Source organism: Ips typographus, linkage group LG11 (assembly GCF_016097725.1).
Source record: "Ips typographus isolate SLU linkage group LG11, UJ_Ityp_2.0, whole genome shotgun sequence".
NCBI lineage: Eukaryota > Metazoa > Arthropoda > Insecta > Coleoptera > Curculionidae > Ips > Ips typographus.
The window spans coordinates 9,594,970-9,613,095 of NC_138432.1; the positions used below are offsets into that span (position 1 = coordinate 9,594,970).

At 39.6% G+C, this 18,126-nt stretch overlaps 1 protein-coding gene and 1 long non-coding RNA gene across 5 annotated transcripts; one reads left to right on the plus strand and one right to left on the minus strand.

The window, feature by feature from the left end:
- Positions 1 to 1,213: 1,213 nt before the first annotated feature.
- LOC145735972 (uncharacterized) lies at positions 1,214 to 2,299 on the minus strand. Its single transcript, XR_014179817.1, has 2 exons — positions 1,986 to 2,299; positions 1,214 to 1,442 (listed from the first exon to the last, which is right to left on the minus strand). It is a non-coding gene; the product is annotated as an uncharacterized LOC145735972 (long non-coding RNA).
- Positions 1,370 to 18,082, plus strand: mask (multiple ankyrin repeats single KH domain). Of its 4 annotated transcripts, XM_081990138.1 has the most exons (32): positions 1,370 to 1,510; positions 1,579 to 1,773; positions 4,075 to 4,210; positions 4,627 to 4,856; positions 4,963 to 5,110; positions 5,970 to 6,013; positions 6,070 to 6,259; positions 6,350 to 6,492; positions 6,543 to 6,732; positions 6,788 to 6,864; positions 6,927 to 7,136; positions 7,192 to 7,422; positions 7,485 to 7,767; positions 7,962 to 8,144; positions 8,201 to 8,415; positions 8,470 to 8,680; positions 8,765 to 9,096; positions 9,174 to 9,371; positions 9,605 to 9,694; positions 10,104 to 10,271; positions 10,322 to 10,529; positions 10,585 to 10,737; positions 10,791 to 10,937; positions 10,991 to 11,142; positions 11,296 to 11,668; positions 11,723 to 12,016; positions 12,082 to 12,363; positions 12,419 to 14,956; positions 15,990 to 16,264; positions 16,350 to 16,790; positions 16,887 to 17,042; positions 17,116 to 18,082. In XM_081990138.1, exons 2-32 carry the CDS (start codon positions 1,732 to 1,734, stop codon positions 17,140 to 17,142), a joined length of 8,367 nt encoding a protein of 2,788 aa, XP_081846264.1. In that variant the 5' UTR covers positions 1,370 to 1,510; positions 1,579 to 1,731; the 3' UTR covers positions 17,143 to 18,082. The 4 variants fall into 4 exon arrangements, with proteins under 4 accessions (XP_081846264.1, XP_081846261.1, XP_081846262.1 ...); XM_081990135.1 differs by having other exon boundaries at positions 1,435 to 1,773; XM_081990136.1 differs by having other exon boundaries at positions 1,435 to 1,773; positions 10,794 to 10,937.
- Positions 18,083 to 18,126: the final 44 nt, after the last annotated feature.

Consider the following 18,126-nt stretch of genomic DNA (forward strand, 5'->3'; position numbering starts at 1 on the left):
CTAGAGAACGACTCAATATTTTTCACTCCAATTTGGAGTGTAGCCTAGGTTGGGTCCAAACTCTCTTTCCAAAATACTTTGGACTTAACGGTGTTGCCAGATCAGTCGAAAAGAACACCAACTTTTGATTTTCAAATGGAGAAGAAGGCTAGTAATTAATGTTATAATACTTCCCTATACCTATCTTGCACCGTTTCTTAGATATTTTATAAAAACGGTGAATTTGTCAGCAAAACGGTGGTCTAAACTTTAATTAATTTCTCAAGTCCTGAAAGGTTTGCTGATGTGACCTTTTGTCCTCAGTTAGACAATACCACATGCTCGAAAAGCACAGAGACAGAAAATGAAAAAAACCTACAGAGTGGTCCATCTTTACCTTTTAGTCGGACAGATAAAAAAACCGCAAAAAGTCCGTTTTTTAAATGGATCCATCGGTGTTTTCTGGTTTATAATAAAACAACATTAAATTTAGAACAAATCCATGTATACATTTCCTATACCTAACTTCAATCGCTTTCTGACATATTAACAATCGTAATCCATACTAATCTGAATATGAACACTTGCTTGGTCATAATGACTAGTGGTCTATTCCATAACTACAACATGTTGTGACAGATATTTGTCAAATTCAACGCAGGTTCAAACTTAGCACAAGCAAATGTCCGTATTCAGATTAGTATGGAGTACGATTTTATAAGCACTTTAAGGAAAAACAGTATACATAGAATTGTTCTAAATTTAATGTTCTTTTATTACAAACCATAATACATTGGTGGTTGCATTTAAAAAAACGAACTTCTGGCAGTTTTTCTATCTATGCGACTTAAAGGTAAATATGGACCACCCTGTAGGTTTTTTTAACGTTTATAGACTAGGTACCGTTTTGCTGACAAATCCACCGTTTTTATGAAATATCTAAGAAACGGTGCAAGATAGGTATAGGGAAGTATCAACATTAATTACTACCCTTCTTGCAAGGAATTCAAAAATGAGATTAGAAACAGGGTGTTTTATTTGAAAATCAAAAGTTGGTGTTCTTGCTGGCTGATCTGGCAACACCGCAAAGTTCAAAATATTTTTAAGATACAAAGTTTGGGCACAACCTAGGCCTACACTCGAAAAATATTCTCTAGATACTTCTAATATACCATCAGCTTGAATCACCCTGTATGTATAGGGGGTCGCAGTAGTGATAATAAAACAAATTGAGTCTGATAAAGTGGCTTTTCTGCAATGGTTTTATTATGCTGATCATCTGTATAATAGGTGGTGCAAAATATTGATTCTAATGATTGGTGGTGTCATCTAGAGTAAAGGTATCGAAATAGTACCTGGGTTGCGGCATTGCGATCAGAGAGGGCGTAAGAGCGTGGGAACTGGAAAATACGGAACAACGTTTTTGTTCGGTGGGCTGTCGTTCGCATTCGTGTTCCTCTAGGCTGAAATAAAATGGCGACCGTGATGAAATGAGTGTGAATCAAAGTGGGCTTAATTTAGTGAAAATATAGTGAGTTTGGCTTGGATTTATACGAGGAAACGTAGTAATAATTGTCTAATTGAGATGCAAATATGCAGAATGTACCGAAGGATACGGGCGCCGACGAATCGAGATTAGAAAAAGTGAACGTTCAGCACGATATAGGGAACATTATTTCGACGACTCCCCAATCGTCGAGCTCGACTCCGTCAAAGTCTGAAAGCGAAACGTATTCGAAAAATCGTAGATTCATGTCGGAGTCATCGGAAAGTGAAGAAGATTCAGTTTCTGAGGTACGTATTGAGCCGTATTTCACGTTTTTTCTCCCCCTTTCGAAATCCGTCTGGGCCATGGGTATCAATGAACTTCTGACCAACAAGAGACATCTTGTGAAATTTCCGTCGGTCGTTCGTCTATACTTCTAGGTTTTATCGCGTTATTTAAAGTGTTCGCATTAGTTTTTCTTTGCAAATATACATCCAGTACTTATATAAGCTTTATATACCTGTCACGGAGCTAGTGTGTTGGTGTCGTGCCGTCGGAAGTTTCCTTGGTTAATTTGGGTGATCCAGGTACACGTCACGTTGTTTTTAAATTTTTGTTTTCGTTTGGGAGGGACGATCCAGTCTGCCGCGATCCAAATTCCATCGCAATTTTCGCTGAGTTGTCTGGCTTTACATGTGTATTGTGACTACAAAGGCCATGAACCCTCCATTACAAAAAATATGGCAGTTTCAATTCATTTGACAGTTTATTTCATCAACCCACCCACTCTTTCCACTAATATCACATTTTTTTCCCAAATATTGAATTTTATTTTCACTTAGTCTGTGACTTTTGACTGGTAAGACAACAAACAAAATCCCAATTTGTTTATTTCATTGCACAAACTTCACACTAAACATAGCATGCTTGATATAACATAGCATTTTTATTCATTTTGGATGTCAGCATGAACACTCTGCATGGTAACCAGAACAAAGGAAATAGACAACACCAAATTATCAGTCCAATTTAAAGGGATCCAATGCATGTGGAAAGGTGGAAAGTGTTGTTCAGGACCACACATTTGTAGACTCACAAGTCTGGAAAGTTTTTGGAAGTGAAACATTTTTTCAGCTAAAACCATGTGGTCCACTTTCATTGTGTACCTACATAACATACAGGAATGATTGGTAATTCCAATCCATGTGTTTTTTAACTGTGGACATCTTTATTACTACTCTAATTTGCAAAAATTACAATTTTTAGGATTTTTAGATGATTTGTGACCTGTATTTGTTTATTTTCTTTGTTAAAATCACTTTGTTGCCTTTTACAGTTTTTTTATAACTTTTTCAAAACATTTTAGTGTTAAAGCCAGCTTTGCATCCTTTATGAAAGCTACAGAGACATTTATAACAACCTTGACAGTGACAGTTCAGTCAACTAAATAATGTGTGTCTATTTCTCTCTGTTTAATACAAATAAAGAAGGATGGAACAATACTATGAGCATATTTGGTTGCCTATGATAAAATCCTGGATTAAAGTAAAACAATAATTGCATTCTTTATCATCCATTAAAAAAGGCTGTTAATACATGGTGGACCAAAAATTTTTTAACAATCAAATATTTTTTAATTTTGTTTTAAATTTGCAGAAAAGGTAACAATTTTATATGAGGTGGCAACAGATATCCCAGTTTTTAATTTATGAATTCTGCAAAAATCAGTATATTATATTCCCTTTGGTTCTCATATGATGGTAATGGATGCTTTTGTGTGTAATATATGAATTTTCTCAATTTTTAACATGTATGAGACATTAATAAATGTATAATGAATATACTGTCAATCATAGATCATCAAGTAATCACTTTAAATTGTTTCATTTTGTCCTTTACTCTTTTCTTGAAGTCTTAATTACAAAAATTAAATTATTTTAAAAATATTAATTATTATACAGATTTCTGTAAAAGTCTGGTGAACCACCTTGTTTGTTAATTGGGCCCTATAATCCAATTGATCAATCATAATGAGTGCTTTATCAACAGGACAAAAAACGTCAAAATTGTTATCTAAAGGAAATTTCTAAACATTAGTGATAGGTACCATTTATCCTGCAATTACTATTGTACTAAAAACAAATTAGTATCTAAGTAAAATCAAAACTAGGCAAAAGCACTTAAATTTCTTGTCTAATGTCAAAACTTGTAGCTTATTTTTTAGCTATTAGTTCTGTTTATAAAGCCAGTTTGAAACAAATTTTAATTGGTTTTTCTGCCCACATTTTTCCTAAGTTTCTTTTAATAAACTAACAGCTTACCGATTTGATTTAAAGTGGGAGGTTTACGTGTATTATAATAAGTAATAGAGTAATTATATGACTGAACTTAATTACTGTTGTTTACACCAAGTGAAATTCTGTATTAGTGGTTAGTCCACATGTGGTTTATAAAGCTTAAATCTGTCAGGTTTTTGCTTGTAATTCTAGGCACAAAACTAATATCTGAGTAATGAACTCTAACTTAACTAAAAATCTTGCAGTAATTGAAAATCAAATGTTCCAGACGGATTTACTTATAATTCAGACATCTAATAATAAATCCTATAGGTGGAGTCGTTTATGGTTGAGCAGGAGTTCGAAGACGAACCACAAACTGATTCCGCAAAGTTTCTGTTGGATCCGGAAGACCGTAACGTCGATCCCGAGACTCAAGCTCGCCTGGAAGCTTTACTGCAAGCTGCAGGTAATTTCAGCCACATTGAAAGCCAGTTGGTCACGCAACTAAATTAGCACGAAAACAATGCGGAACGGGTTCAATCTGAAGACAGGGCAATTCACATTAAAAAATTGCAATTGAACCTGGTCTTGCAGGTATAGGCCAACTGGCAGGAAAAGAAGGAAAGGCTCTAGGTGATCCCGAAGTGCTACGTCGTTTGACAGCTAGCGTTTCGTGCGCCCTAGACGAAGCCGCTGCAGCATTAACTCGCATGCGAAGCGATAACGCTGCGGCTGCTTCTTCACCACAAGGTACTAATACTGCTGACAACTGGTTCAAATGTGGCTGCTGACGACTATCAATTAATATTATAATCGCCTTCGCTTAACCCAAAGCTTTCTGAACATGTTTTATGATTATTTTGTTTTATGTTGTTTTTGTAGTTCCAGGAGGGTCCAACGGCAACTTGTCTCCCCGCCCTGCTCCCCAAGGAGGAGCTGCAGCGACTCAACCCCACCAGGAGAAAACTTCGTTGGTTGAAGCCTGTACGGATGGTGACGTAGGGACCGTTAAGAAGCTGTTGACTGAAGGTAGATCTGTACACGAAACCAGTGAAGAGGGAGAGAGCCTTTTAAGTTTAGCCTGTAGCGCGGGATATTTTGAACTTGCTCAGGTATGTGTAAAACAAACTTTAAGTGACTTTGAAATGTGTACATTCAAGTCACTTTTAGTGTCATTCCAGTTGTTACACTAGGTGATTATTAAACGTATTTGTTCAGGTTTTATTAGCTATGCAGGCTAACGTTGAAGATCGAGGAGTTAAGGGAGAATGTACCCCTTTGATGGAAGCTTCTTCGGCCGGCCATTTGGACATCGTGAGGCTACTTGTCCATCATCATGCAGACGTCAATGCTCAATCTACCTCTGGTAAGTTTTGCGTTCTCACACGCTCAATTGTACTATAACGGAAGTCTTTGTCTTTTAAATAGTTCAATAACATTGAGTCAACACATTGATAGAATTCCTTAAAGCCTGTGATAAAGCTGATAATTGTGTTTTAATACCTTTTAGCTATTTAACCTAAATGTTTCTTTAGGTCGTTTGAAATGCAGATTTATTCAAATCATCTCATCAATCACCATACAGTCTCAAGTGTAATTTCATATTCCAACACTTTGGGTCGATCAAATTGAGGAATAAATAAAGTAATCTTTCATATCTGTATTTATTAAGTTATCCCATAACATAAATAGAATGGTTCTCATGTATGGGTCACTGTTCTTAAGATACAGTAAACAATGCTAGTAAAGCTAGTTCTGTACATACACTGTGTCATTTCAGACAATTTTTGATTTTGACCAATGTATTTGATGATTTCTATTATGCTAACTAAAAATGCAGGGTGTAAAATTTAATATTTTCCTAGACAATTTTAAGACAACCACTTAGTATTAAACTTGACAGTATTTTTCCACTTTAGGCAGTAAATTCTGAATTTCTGAACAAGAGATTGATTTTGTCATTAAGTTGTGATTAAGCTAACAAAGTGCGGAGCTAGACCCACCGCAAATGTACTGATATGAACACAACATACAGGGTGTCGAAAAATTACTGGTTTTGATTGGTTTAGCAATTGAAACTGCTTTTGACAGCATTATTTGCATTTAACAGTATTGGTTAGGGTTATAGCGTGGTTAGTAACTGAAATTACATGTTTTTAAGTTAATTTTGGCATTAGTTCAGTAAATTACTCTGATTTCATTAGAATTCCTATTTTTCCTTGCAGGTAATACACCATTGATGTACGCATGTGCGGGCGGCCATACCGAGGTAAAAACTTAAAGCTTTTTGTTAGAACTGTTTTTTGAACGCGTACGATCCTTTAGGTGGTGAAATTCCTTCTTGAAAATGGCGCAAACGTAGAAGACCATAACGAAAACGGTCATACCCCACTAATGGAGGCAGCTAGTGCTGGTCACGTTGGGTTGGCCAAAATTCTACTCATGAATGGAGCGGGGATCAACACCCACTCGAACGAGTTTAAAGAATCTGCACTTACTCTTGCTTGCTACAAAGGTAACTCAATTTCGATGAAAATATCACACAACTTAATAGTTAGAGAGTTAGTTTGAATAATGGATAATATTGGAATACTGTGATTTGTAGGTCATTTGGACATGGTTAGATTTCTTTTGGAGGCGGGAGCTGATCAGGAACACAAGACTGACGAAATGCACACGGCTCTTATGGAAGCATCCATGGATGGTCACGTGGAAGTTGCTAGGCTGTTGTTAGATTCAGGGGCGCAGGTAAATTGAGTTTGAGTGTGTAGACTTGGTGATGTTTACAGTTATTTTAGGTAAATATGCCTACGGATAGCTTTGAGTCACCGCTAACCCTCGCAGCCTGTGGCGGTCACGTTGAATTGGCCTTGTTGTTGATCGAGCGTGGTGCCAATATAGAAGAAGTAAATGATGAGGGTTATACGCCACTTATGGAGGCTGCCCGGGAAGGACATGAAGAAATGGTTCACCTACTTCTTGGTCAAGGTATTCACTTTTTCTTTAGCGTCCTCAAGTAGTTACAATGTGGGTATTGTTGCAGGAGCTAACATTAATTCTCAAACTGACGAAACCCAAGAAACAGCATTAACGTTAGCGTGTTGCGGTGGGTTTACTGAGGTAAATGCAGTTTTGTCTAAAGACTTTTGACCTTTTTTAAATCTCCTTTTGTATGCATTTAGGTAGCCGATATTCTTCTAAAAGGCGGAGCGGATATTGAGTTAGGAGCATCCACTCCTCTTATGGAGGCATCTCAAGAAGGTCATCTTGAGTTGGTCCGCTTCCTCTTGGAATACGGAGCAAACGTGAACGCCGTTACGCAGACCAACGACACTGCTTTGACATACGCGTGTGAGAACGGTCATACTGACGTTGCAGAGTTACTCATCCAGGTACGGTTATAAACTAAACATAATTGAATTGTTTGCTTATTGTGTTTCATTTTAGTACGGAGCTGACATTGAACATGAATCAGAGGGCGGTCGAACGCCTCTAATGAAAGCCTGTAGGGCTGGGCATCTTTGTACTGTTAAGTTTTTGATTGATAAGGGCGCCAATGTGCGCAAGCAAACCACTAATAACGATCACACACCTTTGTCGTTGGCCTGTGCCGGTGGTCATTTATCTGTCGTACAATTGTTGCTCGAGAACAACGCCGATCCGAACCATAAACTTAAGGTTAGTCCATGTTTCTGAAACTCGTTTTAAAATGATTTAAAAATTTTTTGTTGGACCAACAGGACAACTCGACAATGTTAATTGAAGCGGCTAAAGGAGGACATACTAACGTCGTTCAACTGTTGCTCGATTATCCTCATTCAATGCTGTATACGACTCAGCAACAACTACTTGAGCAACAAGCTCAAGGAGCCGCGGTAGTTGCGGCCGCCACCGCTACTACCAACTTGGCAATGCTGCCGGGTCAGGTAGGCGGCGGGCCGAGGAATAATTGTCCTGCAGGCGCTGCCACCATGACACCTCCTATGTCCACCAGCACTGGTTCCTTTTTCCAACCCACCAATGGTGAGTGTTTGATTTTACACGTTATTTATGAAAAAAAATTTAGTTTCTCCAAGTTATTTAGACTTGTTTTATTTTGTTTGAAAAACTTTCACTGTCTGGAAGTTAAATAATCTTAAATTTTACTTTTATGGTTAAAAGAACACTAGCTACGTTTAGTGCGTCTTTTTTAGTTGCATTTATAACTTGTTTTACAGCCGTATTGCAAGAAGTACCCGAAGCTGTTCACATAGCACCTCAACTAGACATAGACACCTCAGTCGAATTTAATCCGAAAAGAAAGGTCCAGCAGGGTAATCAACCGAACGTCGATCCAGCTCAGCAGCTGAAGGCACCAAAACCGTTTTCTTTGAATCGATCTATGGGAGAGATGGTTGATGGTAATTAGTGTTTATCCGTTTTTTTTTGCGCTCAAGTACACTTGAAGATATTATAGGCACGTTAACGTCCGCCGAGGCCCAGCAAGTTCGAACACCGCCCTTAAGTGATTTTGAGGAAGGAGTGATGTGTGCCACGGCGGCCATGGAGTTACTAAAAGAGGATCCTACCAGCATCACCAACAGTAATTTGATGGACTTTATTAAGAAACGAAAACAATTCAGCGATTCTGATGGAAACACTCAGAAACAGCAGATTTTAGAAGAGTTACATGTGAGTTGTACAAGTTTACTAACAAATTTGAAGGTGCTGACAAATGTTGATCAGAGAGTCGAACGCGAGCTGCATGGTAAACAGCAGTTAGCCCAACAAGCCGCCGCCGTTCAACAACAGCAACAGGCAGCAGCTGCTGCCGTGGCTGCCACCCACTTATTCCAATACAAACTGCCTCAAGATGTGTCTCAAACTACTACTGTGCAACCAAATGCACTTGCTCCTGTTATAAACTTTGATCTGGGGCTCCAGCAACAAAAGCAAGGTAGCAATTCTAGTTTAAATTTATAAATCCAACATTTATTGAGACATTCTAATATCATTTTTACTCTGCATTTTTTTTGTGAAGGAATTGGTTACAATACCGTAGTGGGTGCAACCCAAACCCAGTTGCCGTTCTACGCCGGTATTGGGGGGCAAATAACACCGTCCGCAACGCCCCAATTCAGTGCAGGTGCTACTCAGGTGCAGGGTCAGCAATCAAACGCATCTCCCGCTTTCTTTTTCTCGCCGATGGCTAACTCCACTTCAGTGGGAGTGTCCTTGAACACGTCTAGTGCGTCATTGGCCAATGGCGGTGTACTGACGCAGGCGGCATCTCCTACGGTCACGCCTCTTGTTCCCGCATCTGCTTTAACCACCCAACCTATTAAGTTCCAAAGCGTAGCCGACGTTAGTCAGGTGAGCAAGTTGTTTTTAGTCTGTTATCGATGTCGTATATTTAAATGAAATCTTCCAACAACCCCTTTAACTTCCAGAATACTTACGCGAACACAAACGATCGACCTAAAGTGAAACCTATCAAGAAGGAGGCTAAAAACATAAGAAAACAACAGTTGGCAGCTCACCAACATGCCCAATCTGGTAATGCTTCAACAGTCAACCAATTGCAACAACCCCAAATCAATGGCTCGACGAATGCAAAAGCATTCAATATGTTTGCGTCCGATCAACAGGTAAGTCTCTAAAGCATCTGTTTTATCAACGTATTGGTCGTACAGTCGACTTTGTTAAAGCTTTACTAATGTTAATTAACGGGTTAAATAATTATCAAGCAGCAACGGACTGACCTCTTTAGCTTTATCTACTATTAATTTGATTTACTTATAAAACCTAATTTCTACATATCTGAAGGAAATACCAAAACCACTAAAATAAAAACTGAAGTGGATAAATTTATTTGTTAAAGGTGTCTATGTTTCGGCAACTACAGATGCCACAACAACCTTCTCAGCCGCAACATAGAGACGGACAGGAGCCGGTCGTCCAGTTCCAAAAGGTAAATGGCTGTGATTTTGAGAAAATGATTGGTTGCCTTGTTGCTTTAATAGTTTAGCAGCTGATTATTATGTGCTATTCTGATTTTAATTCAACTTTTTTTTTACTTTTGGATAGAAACTATTAACTGACCATTATAATCTGTTTTTTTAGATGTAATAGTTTACTCACTTTACACTTGCGGGTAATTGTCGGATGATACTTTATGGACAAAACATTGTTTACATCTTACACACTTATTTGTGTCATTTCCATGATTGGAAGGCTTTTTTTCCGTTTCTAATGGCCTCAGTCTTGCTCCTTTCAGTCTAGTAGTCTTTTATAGTTCAATTGACATTACAGACTAAGCTCTTTCTGCCTTTTTTTTTTGTTTGAATGTCTATATTAAAGTATTGTTGTTTTTGTTTCAGCTTGAAGATTCCGCCGCCACGGAAGTTCTTAACGTGCAAGACCTGGATGTGACATTCTTGAAAGAAGACCAACAAGACAGCCTTTTCACTGCCTCGATTTTGCAACAATTCCAAAGCCCGTCGCTTTGTAATATTTCCCATCTTAGGCCGGCCATCGTAGGACCAACTGTGAGTGTTACTCCATCATTCAATCCATCGTTTTACGAATTTTTAATTAGGAAAAACCCCGACTTGAGCTGTATGATCCTCAGCAGCAGCAACAGCAACAAGATCAGAACCCCAGTGACACTGGCCAAGTGGCCAAGTTAGATTTGATTGACAAAGATTTTTGTGATGATGTTATTCAAACGCTCGAGATGCCGGGCGGCTTAGCTGCGCTTACTGCTGGAGCAAAATTGCAGGCCAAATATACCGGTAAAACTCCAGGTAAAAACTATTTAATTTTAATCATTAAAAACGTATTATGGAAATTGTCTTGCAGTTGATCTTTCGAGATTAGAGTACTTTGCGGCACCTGCAGGTACCGCGGCCGCTCCAGGAGCCACTGGCCAGGTACCAGTACCCGCTTTGTATCCTTACGAGCACTATTTGCAAGGCTTCCAACACGGCTACAGTTTGAAACAACAACAGCTAGGTAAATCCTTTGACCCTTGTCAAACGGCCTCATAATCTAATTAACACTGACAGCAGATTCACTGACTGTGGGGGCCGGTAATACAGTCGCTCAGCCTCTGGCAAGTCAATCTCAAACTTTCGTCGCGACTCAACCTCAACCTTGTGTAACTACCGCTCAACAGGCTCAACCTGTTACTGCTTGTGGTCACGTCACGCAAGGTAAATTTCTTACTCTTCTTTTCAGGACTCACATTTTTTATGGTTGTTTCTAGGCACTCATGTTTGTCAACCGTGTAGCCAACATCGTCAGCAGAACGTCCAATCTCAACCAGCTCAAATCGCGAATAGTCAACAGAACTCTAACCAGGTTCAGGCTGCTACTCAGACTCACACTCAGTCTGTTGATGGCAAGAAAGCAGCCAAGGTAAGCAACAAGTTTTTGTTATTTTTAAAACCATTAATAGTGAAATGTGTTGTTTAGTTAAAAACACGTTGGTTATATTTCTGTATTTTAATTACACCAATTCTTATTATTTATTGTTTTTATTTTATTGAGCCACATTATATAATCAATTAGGGACCTGATGGAAAACCGAAACAAAAAGGTCGTGTTGTCAGACATCAAGCACCTGCGCAAGGCATTTTTACCCAAGAACAAAACTACCAAATCGACCACAACTCGGCTATCACACAATACAGTGGTAACGCAGCGGCAGCGGCTGCTGCTGCAGCAGCTGCAGCTACGCAGCAACAACAACAGCAACAATCGCAACAGCAGCAACAACGATGTGCCGCTACCAATTCCATAATTTCACCTTGCATGGACGTGGACTCTGAAACGGAGAGCAACCATGACACTGCGCTAACGTTGGCTTGCGCTGGGGGACATGAGGAATTGGTTGAATTGCTGATTAGTCGTGGAGCTGACATCGAACATCGCGATAAAAAAGGTCTTATAACTTAATTGTTTAAAGGGGTTATCTGACAATTTTTTCTGTATAAAGGTTTCACACCGTTAATTCTGGCCGCGACCGCTGGCCACGAAAAAGTCGTCGAGATTTTGCTTAACCACAATGCGGACATTGAAGCACAATCTGAACGCACCAAGGATACTCCCTTAAGTTTGGCTTGCAGTGGAGGACGCTATGAAGTGGTTGAGTTATTATTGAATCGTAATGCGAACAAAGAACACCGGAACGTGTCTGACTATACTCCGCTTAGCTTAGCTGCTTCTGGTGGCTATGTGAATATCATAAAGTTGTTATTGAGTCATGGTGCTGAGATTAACTCTAGAACCGGTAAGTTACAGTTTTTTCAGTCACGGATGTTGTGTCTGTACTAATCTACCATATTAATTTGACAGGTTCAAAACTAGGAATTTCACCATTGATGCTGGCTGCCATGAATGGTCATTCAGCGGCCGTTAAGCTTTTGCTCGATATGGGCAGTGATATCAATGCTCAGATCGAAACAAACCGTAACACCGCCCTCACTTTAGCATGTTTCCAAGGCAGACACGAAGTGGTGGCTTTGTTATTGGATCGCAAGGCCAATGTTGAACACCGAGCTAAGACAGGTTTAACTCCACTTATGGAAGCAGCATCTGGTGGATACGTCGATGTGGGGCGCGTTTTACTGGACAAAGGTTGATCCTTATCATCTCTAGTTTAAATTTAAACTATACCGACATGATTTTTCAGGAGCTGATGTTAATGCTACTCCAGTCCCATCATCACGCGACACCGCCCTAACAATTGCAGCCGATAAAGGGCATGTGAAATTTGTTGAGTTGCTTTTAGATCGCGGAGCACAAGTGGAGGTAAAAAACAAAAAAGGAAACTCCCCTTTATGGTTGGCTGCTAATGGTGGTCATCTGCCAGTTATCGAAATGCTCTACGCTCATAACGCCGACATTGACTCTCAAGACAACCGTAAAGTATCTTGCTTAATGGCAGCTTTCAGAAAAGGTCACGTACGTGTGGCCAAATGGATGGTGCATCACGTGACCCAGTTTCCTAGCGACCAGGAAATGATGCGCTACATTGCCACCATTAGCGACAAGGAATTGCTTGAAAAGTGTCATGAGTGCGTGAAAATTATCCGAGCTGCTAAGGAAACGCAGGCTGCCAAAGCCAACAAGAACGCCTCTATCTTACTTGAAGAATTGGAGTCTGAGAGGACTAGAGAAGAGTCAAAGCGTCTACAAGCAGCTAAGAGACGGGAGCGTAAGAAGAAGAAACGTCTAGAAAAAAAGGAACAGCATAAAAAACTTTTGGAAGAAAATCAAAAGAATGAAACCTACGACGATGTTAAGAAAGAGGATAATAAAGAAGAAAGCGAGGATGTTGTTACCGAAGTCTCCCCCGCCAGTGGAAATGATAAGGAAGAAGGAGACAGCGGTATTGATGCTAATAGCCAGGGCAGTTGCTCCAGCAATGATATTAAGGCTCCTAAAGAAAAGCGCAAAAACAAGAGCAAGAAGAAAGGAAAAGAAAAAGAGGTTGACAAAAAAGATGAAGTGACACCACCATCCAAAACTACCACCAAGTCCAGTTCAACTAAAGAATCACAGGACAACAAACCTGAAAGCAAAGACAGTGAAAATAAAGAGCCAAAGACTCCCACTAAGGCTGCTAACAGGAAAACTACAATTCACACCTATTTTCCCTCAGCAGACAAGTCTCCAAAGATGAATTTCGAAGTCATGACAAAGTCCCCAGCGGACCGAGACGATTTTGAAGCCACAGGCAACGAAAACTACACTGCCTCAACCACTTTTAAACATAAAAAATACACTGAAGACACCCATACTCCACTTCCAAAAACCACAAGTCCTAAACAAGCCTCAAAACGTGAAGAAGGCTGGAAGGAAGTAGTCCGAAAGTCCTCAGTCCAAACAGTTTCTGAAAGTGGCGTTAAAAAGGTCTCCGTACCTCTAAACGCGATTTCTCGAGTAATAGGCAGAGGTGGCAGCAACATTAATGCTATAAGACAATCCACGGGAGCTTTAATTGAGGTGGAGAAGCAGAATAAGGGGCAAGGTGAGCGTATTATTACGATTAAAGGCACTCCAGATATAACAAAGCAAGCGCACAGTTTAATTACTACCTTGATTAAAGACCCCGAAGTAGACATTATGTCGTTGCTCCCTAAAACTCCAAAGGTGGCCAATTCCACTACAACTTTATGGGACAAGACTCAGATCGCCACTAAGAAAAATACGGGCAAGCTGACTGCTAGTAGTTCAAGTCACCCCAAAACGGTTCCGGCCGTAACCCCAACAGTACAGCCTCCTCAATCTAGAGCCAGCGCATCTACAGTTAAATTTACAGCCAGACAAACTGTTCCAGTGTCAACAGCTGCTTGTCGAGTAGGTCCCAGATTGTTAATGCAATCTGATAAAATTGTAACCCAAACTAGGACTGCAACAACGTCGGTAGCACCTCGACCCCCCGTAGCTAAAATCATAACCACAACAGCCAGTCAGACTTTTGCTGCCAAACTTACAGAAACCGCGTCGACTACCATAACCAAACCCAGAACTACCTTACCAGCTCCTGTTGGTGGTAATATGAATGTAGCACCATCAGTGTCTCCACAACCACCGTTGACTGCCAACATTCAAAATTCACCCAGCAAGAGCGTCCCTATCTCTGCACCACCACCTGCAGTTCAACTACAACAGCAACAACAACAGTCAAACGTCAATAAAATACAAACTCAAAGTGCTGTTTACGGGGCTCAGCCTTCAGTCTCCATGATGCCCAGTGAAATTGTAGTAACCACTTCTGCTACAGTCTCAAATATTCCACAAAACGTCCAGTCTGTTTCTGCGCAACATCAACAGCAGCAAGAAGAGTTGCAACAACACCACGCTCCCGTACAACCTACATCCGAGTACACGTTGTTTTGTACGAACTACTGGGACCAGGAGCAGCAGAAACTGCCAAATTTCGCTTCCACCGCTTCGCACAAGTTTATGGATCAAGAACCTCCTCCGCAAGTGGACGTGACTAAAGCTCCAGGCTATCGAGGCGGTGCCGTTTGTTCACCAGTTTCGTCAAAAGCAAGCAGCAACAGCACCACCCCGCCCAACTTGGCGTTCCCCACTTACCAAGAACCGTCGAAACCACAGCAGAACGCGTTACCTCCTCCCATTGCTCGACCACCACAAGGAAATCCGGACTTTTCACCATACATTGATTTCAATAAGGCAACCAATAATACAGTGGGAAATCGTAAGTATTTTTAATTTTTTTCTCTGTAATTGTATGAATACTGGATTGACCAAATTTACTTAGTTTTTTTTTTACTATACAGGGTTATTCGAAACGGAAGATTGTGACTAAACTATTCACTTTTAAAAAAGTTTTGATTCTGGGATGGATATAGACCTATTGGAGGTATTTTTTAAGAATATTTTCTAGATGTACCGGTTGTGCCATCTAAGTAAAGCTTAGAATAAACTAGTGACTGAATACTTTGTAAATTTGCTATACAAGTTACAAAAATGATTCTTTAAAAATGTTTAAAACGGCGACCACTCGACTACAAACTATTTCAGCAACATTATTACGTATCTTAATGGATATACTCATAAAATTTCGCTATTTAAGCTGTCATTGTGGTAATTTCTCAAGGGTATCAAAAATCACTCAAAATCGGTGCGAGTTTGAGAAATGTTGACTTTCCAAAAAAACGCGAACAGTTAGCCACAGGAGACCTCAATAATTTTTGATAGATAATTAAATTTTGCATCTACTTTAACTATAAAATAGGTGGTGTTCAATTTGATTTTGACAAGTTATTAGTTTAAAGGTTGCAATTATTGGGTACAAATTTTGAGACATCCTGTATGAGCTAGACAATTTCTAACCCATGGATCCTAAAACTTGATCATCTAGCAGTTCCCAAGCCAATTAATAAAAATCAAACAGAGTTTGAGTGATTAAACCTTAAAATTTGTTCTAAATTTTTACAAAATAACGAATATTTGAGAAACTGTAAAGTTTACCCTCAATGTAACTACCTTTTATTTTTAACGTAGATTCTGAAAATCAAATAAAATTCTAGGTATTCCATTTGAAAAAATACAACTTTGATACTTTTTCTGCATTTGGGACAACCAGTACATCTTGAAAATATTTTTAAAGGATACCTCCAATAGGTATCTATCCCAGAATCAAAACTTTGTTGAAAGTGAACACTTTAGTTACAAGTTTCTGTGTCGAATAACCCGCGAAGATAATTCAATAATGTTTTCTTTTACAGCATTAGCATCTAATTTAACGCCTTTAATGAGCTTGAGCAACGAGGCTCAGATGATTCATAACTTTAACATGTCCTCCATGAGTTTCTCGCAGCCACAGTCGCAGATCGGCCAGGTAGCGCAACCAGCAAGCGCGAGCCGTCTCAATCCAAAAGCACCGGAATACAGTTCCGTTTACAGTTCAATGCAAAACAAGAACAATGCATCCGCAATGTATAACGGATATCCAGTGAATGTGCCCAATAACATGTTTGCCGCTAACAAAGGAGCCATGGAGGTAAGTTTTAGATCAACGTACACATGACCAGAGAAAACAAACCGAGAGTTTAAACATTACATACAAAACATACTAATTATTGCAGGTCGGTAATATGGTTTACAACCGTAACCCGAACATGGGCGGTAACTCTTCTCAAACCCGATCTTGGATGGGTGTTCCGCAACCACCCATATTCAATCAACCACCGACTGAACTGATTGGTCTTGGTTTAGCCGGAATGACCATCCAAAAAATGTGCGAGGGGCTCGACAATGGTGCAGAATTAGCCGGCATTGTGAATAATTCCCCGAATATGTCGCCTAATAATATGCCCCAACACGTCATGGACCCCTCGCATTATGGAGGGGAGGAGAGAAAACCGCAACCAATCGGGACCGAACGAGCTAGAAAGGCGTATAGCAATCCGGTTGATCAGAATTGGTCCGTGATTGATAAACCGACTAAGTGGAGCGGTGCCGGAGCTGAATTTAGCATGCGACCGCCTGCTATGTATCCCGAAGACGTTGTTCCTATTGATTTTCCTGTAAGTGCTTTTTTTATTTTAACGAGTTGTTAATTATTCTCAGACCATATCTTGAACGATCATGAAGTTTGAAAGCTGTTGTGTGTTGAATTTCAGAGACCCTTCCAGGTGGACAACTTTACGAACGGCCCCGGTTATTATCAACAACTGCCAATGCCGAATTTGAGACAACAGGATTTTATACCGGACATGTCGAAATTGGACATTTCATGGGACAGTACTCGTCCTTTGAATGATTTGCAAGACAAGCATGTAAGTGCTATTTTACTTCATATTTTAGGTAAAATTAGTAAAAATGGGTGGTTGATTTTCTTTTGATTTGCAGAGTTGGACTAACCAGTGGAACAAGTAAGCGCCACACGTAATCTTAGAGCTCGGAATCTATAATGCATCATATGTTTAAATTTAAGTCCAAAAGAAAACCGCGAAATTTAGCTTCTTCGTGTGATTTTTTGGAGACGCGGAATTTTAGTAGGAAACCGACTAGTTCTGCAATTAAGTTTTCATGTTTCATTTCACTTTTTTTTTATTCTGTTTAATGGTCTAAGGTGTCATTTTTGGGGAACGATGTATTTGATCCCCCACATTTATATTATGGAGGAATGTATCCTAAAAAAAAACACTGTACGCATTTGATGTAAATAAAAAAAATGTTCAGATTACTACTTAATATATTTGCATGTTACTTTTTCCATTCGGAATAGCTCACTCGCTTGCTACCGATTTGATACGAGGGGTGGTCCAAAAATACTTGCCAACACTTTAAGTAGTTCACGGAAGGGTTCATTGTCCACGTGCCAACTTTCAAATTCTCGGCTTTATAAAAATAGTACGAGTCCGTTCATTTACAACATTCAAACTGGAATCGAGCAAGCACATTGGATTTTTTGGGAGACGGCTTGGGGTCCTTGCAACTCTTTTCGGTTTGGCGGTACCGAAATTAGTTCGTTGCGAGACCCTCAAGCGGGCTTAATTGGGATTAGACGCTTAAAAATAAAATGATATACCTAACTAAACTATAAGGATGTAAACGTAGTAGTTGCGCATAAATCGTAAACTTATTGGTCCAGGGATTATTGGCGTTACGGTCAAGTTATTATTACATGCGATTGTTGTTCTCTAATCGAATATATTCTGATTTTTTTTTCCTTTTTCCTACCGAGAGGTGTCCCCACTGAAGGCGCCCTTTTTTTGGGATCGCTGCCCCTTTGTTATACTGTAGGATTATTATAATACCGATTATTATGTAATATTGCTTGTACATGAAGACAAATATATCTTTATGCACTGTACGCCAGCTTTTTTCTATTTCACCAAATCTCAGTATAAAATATTA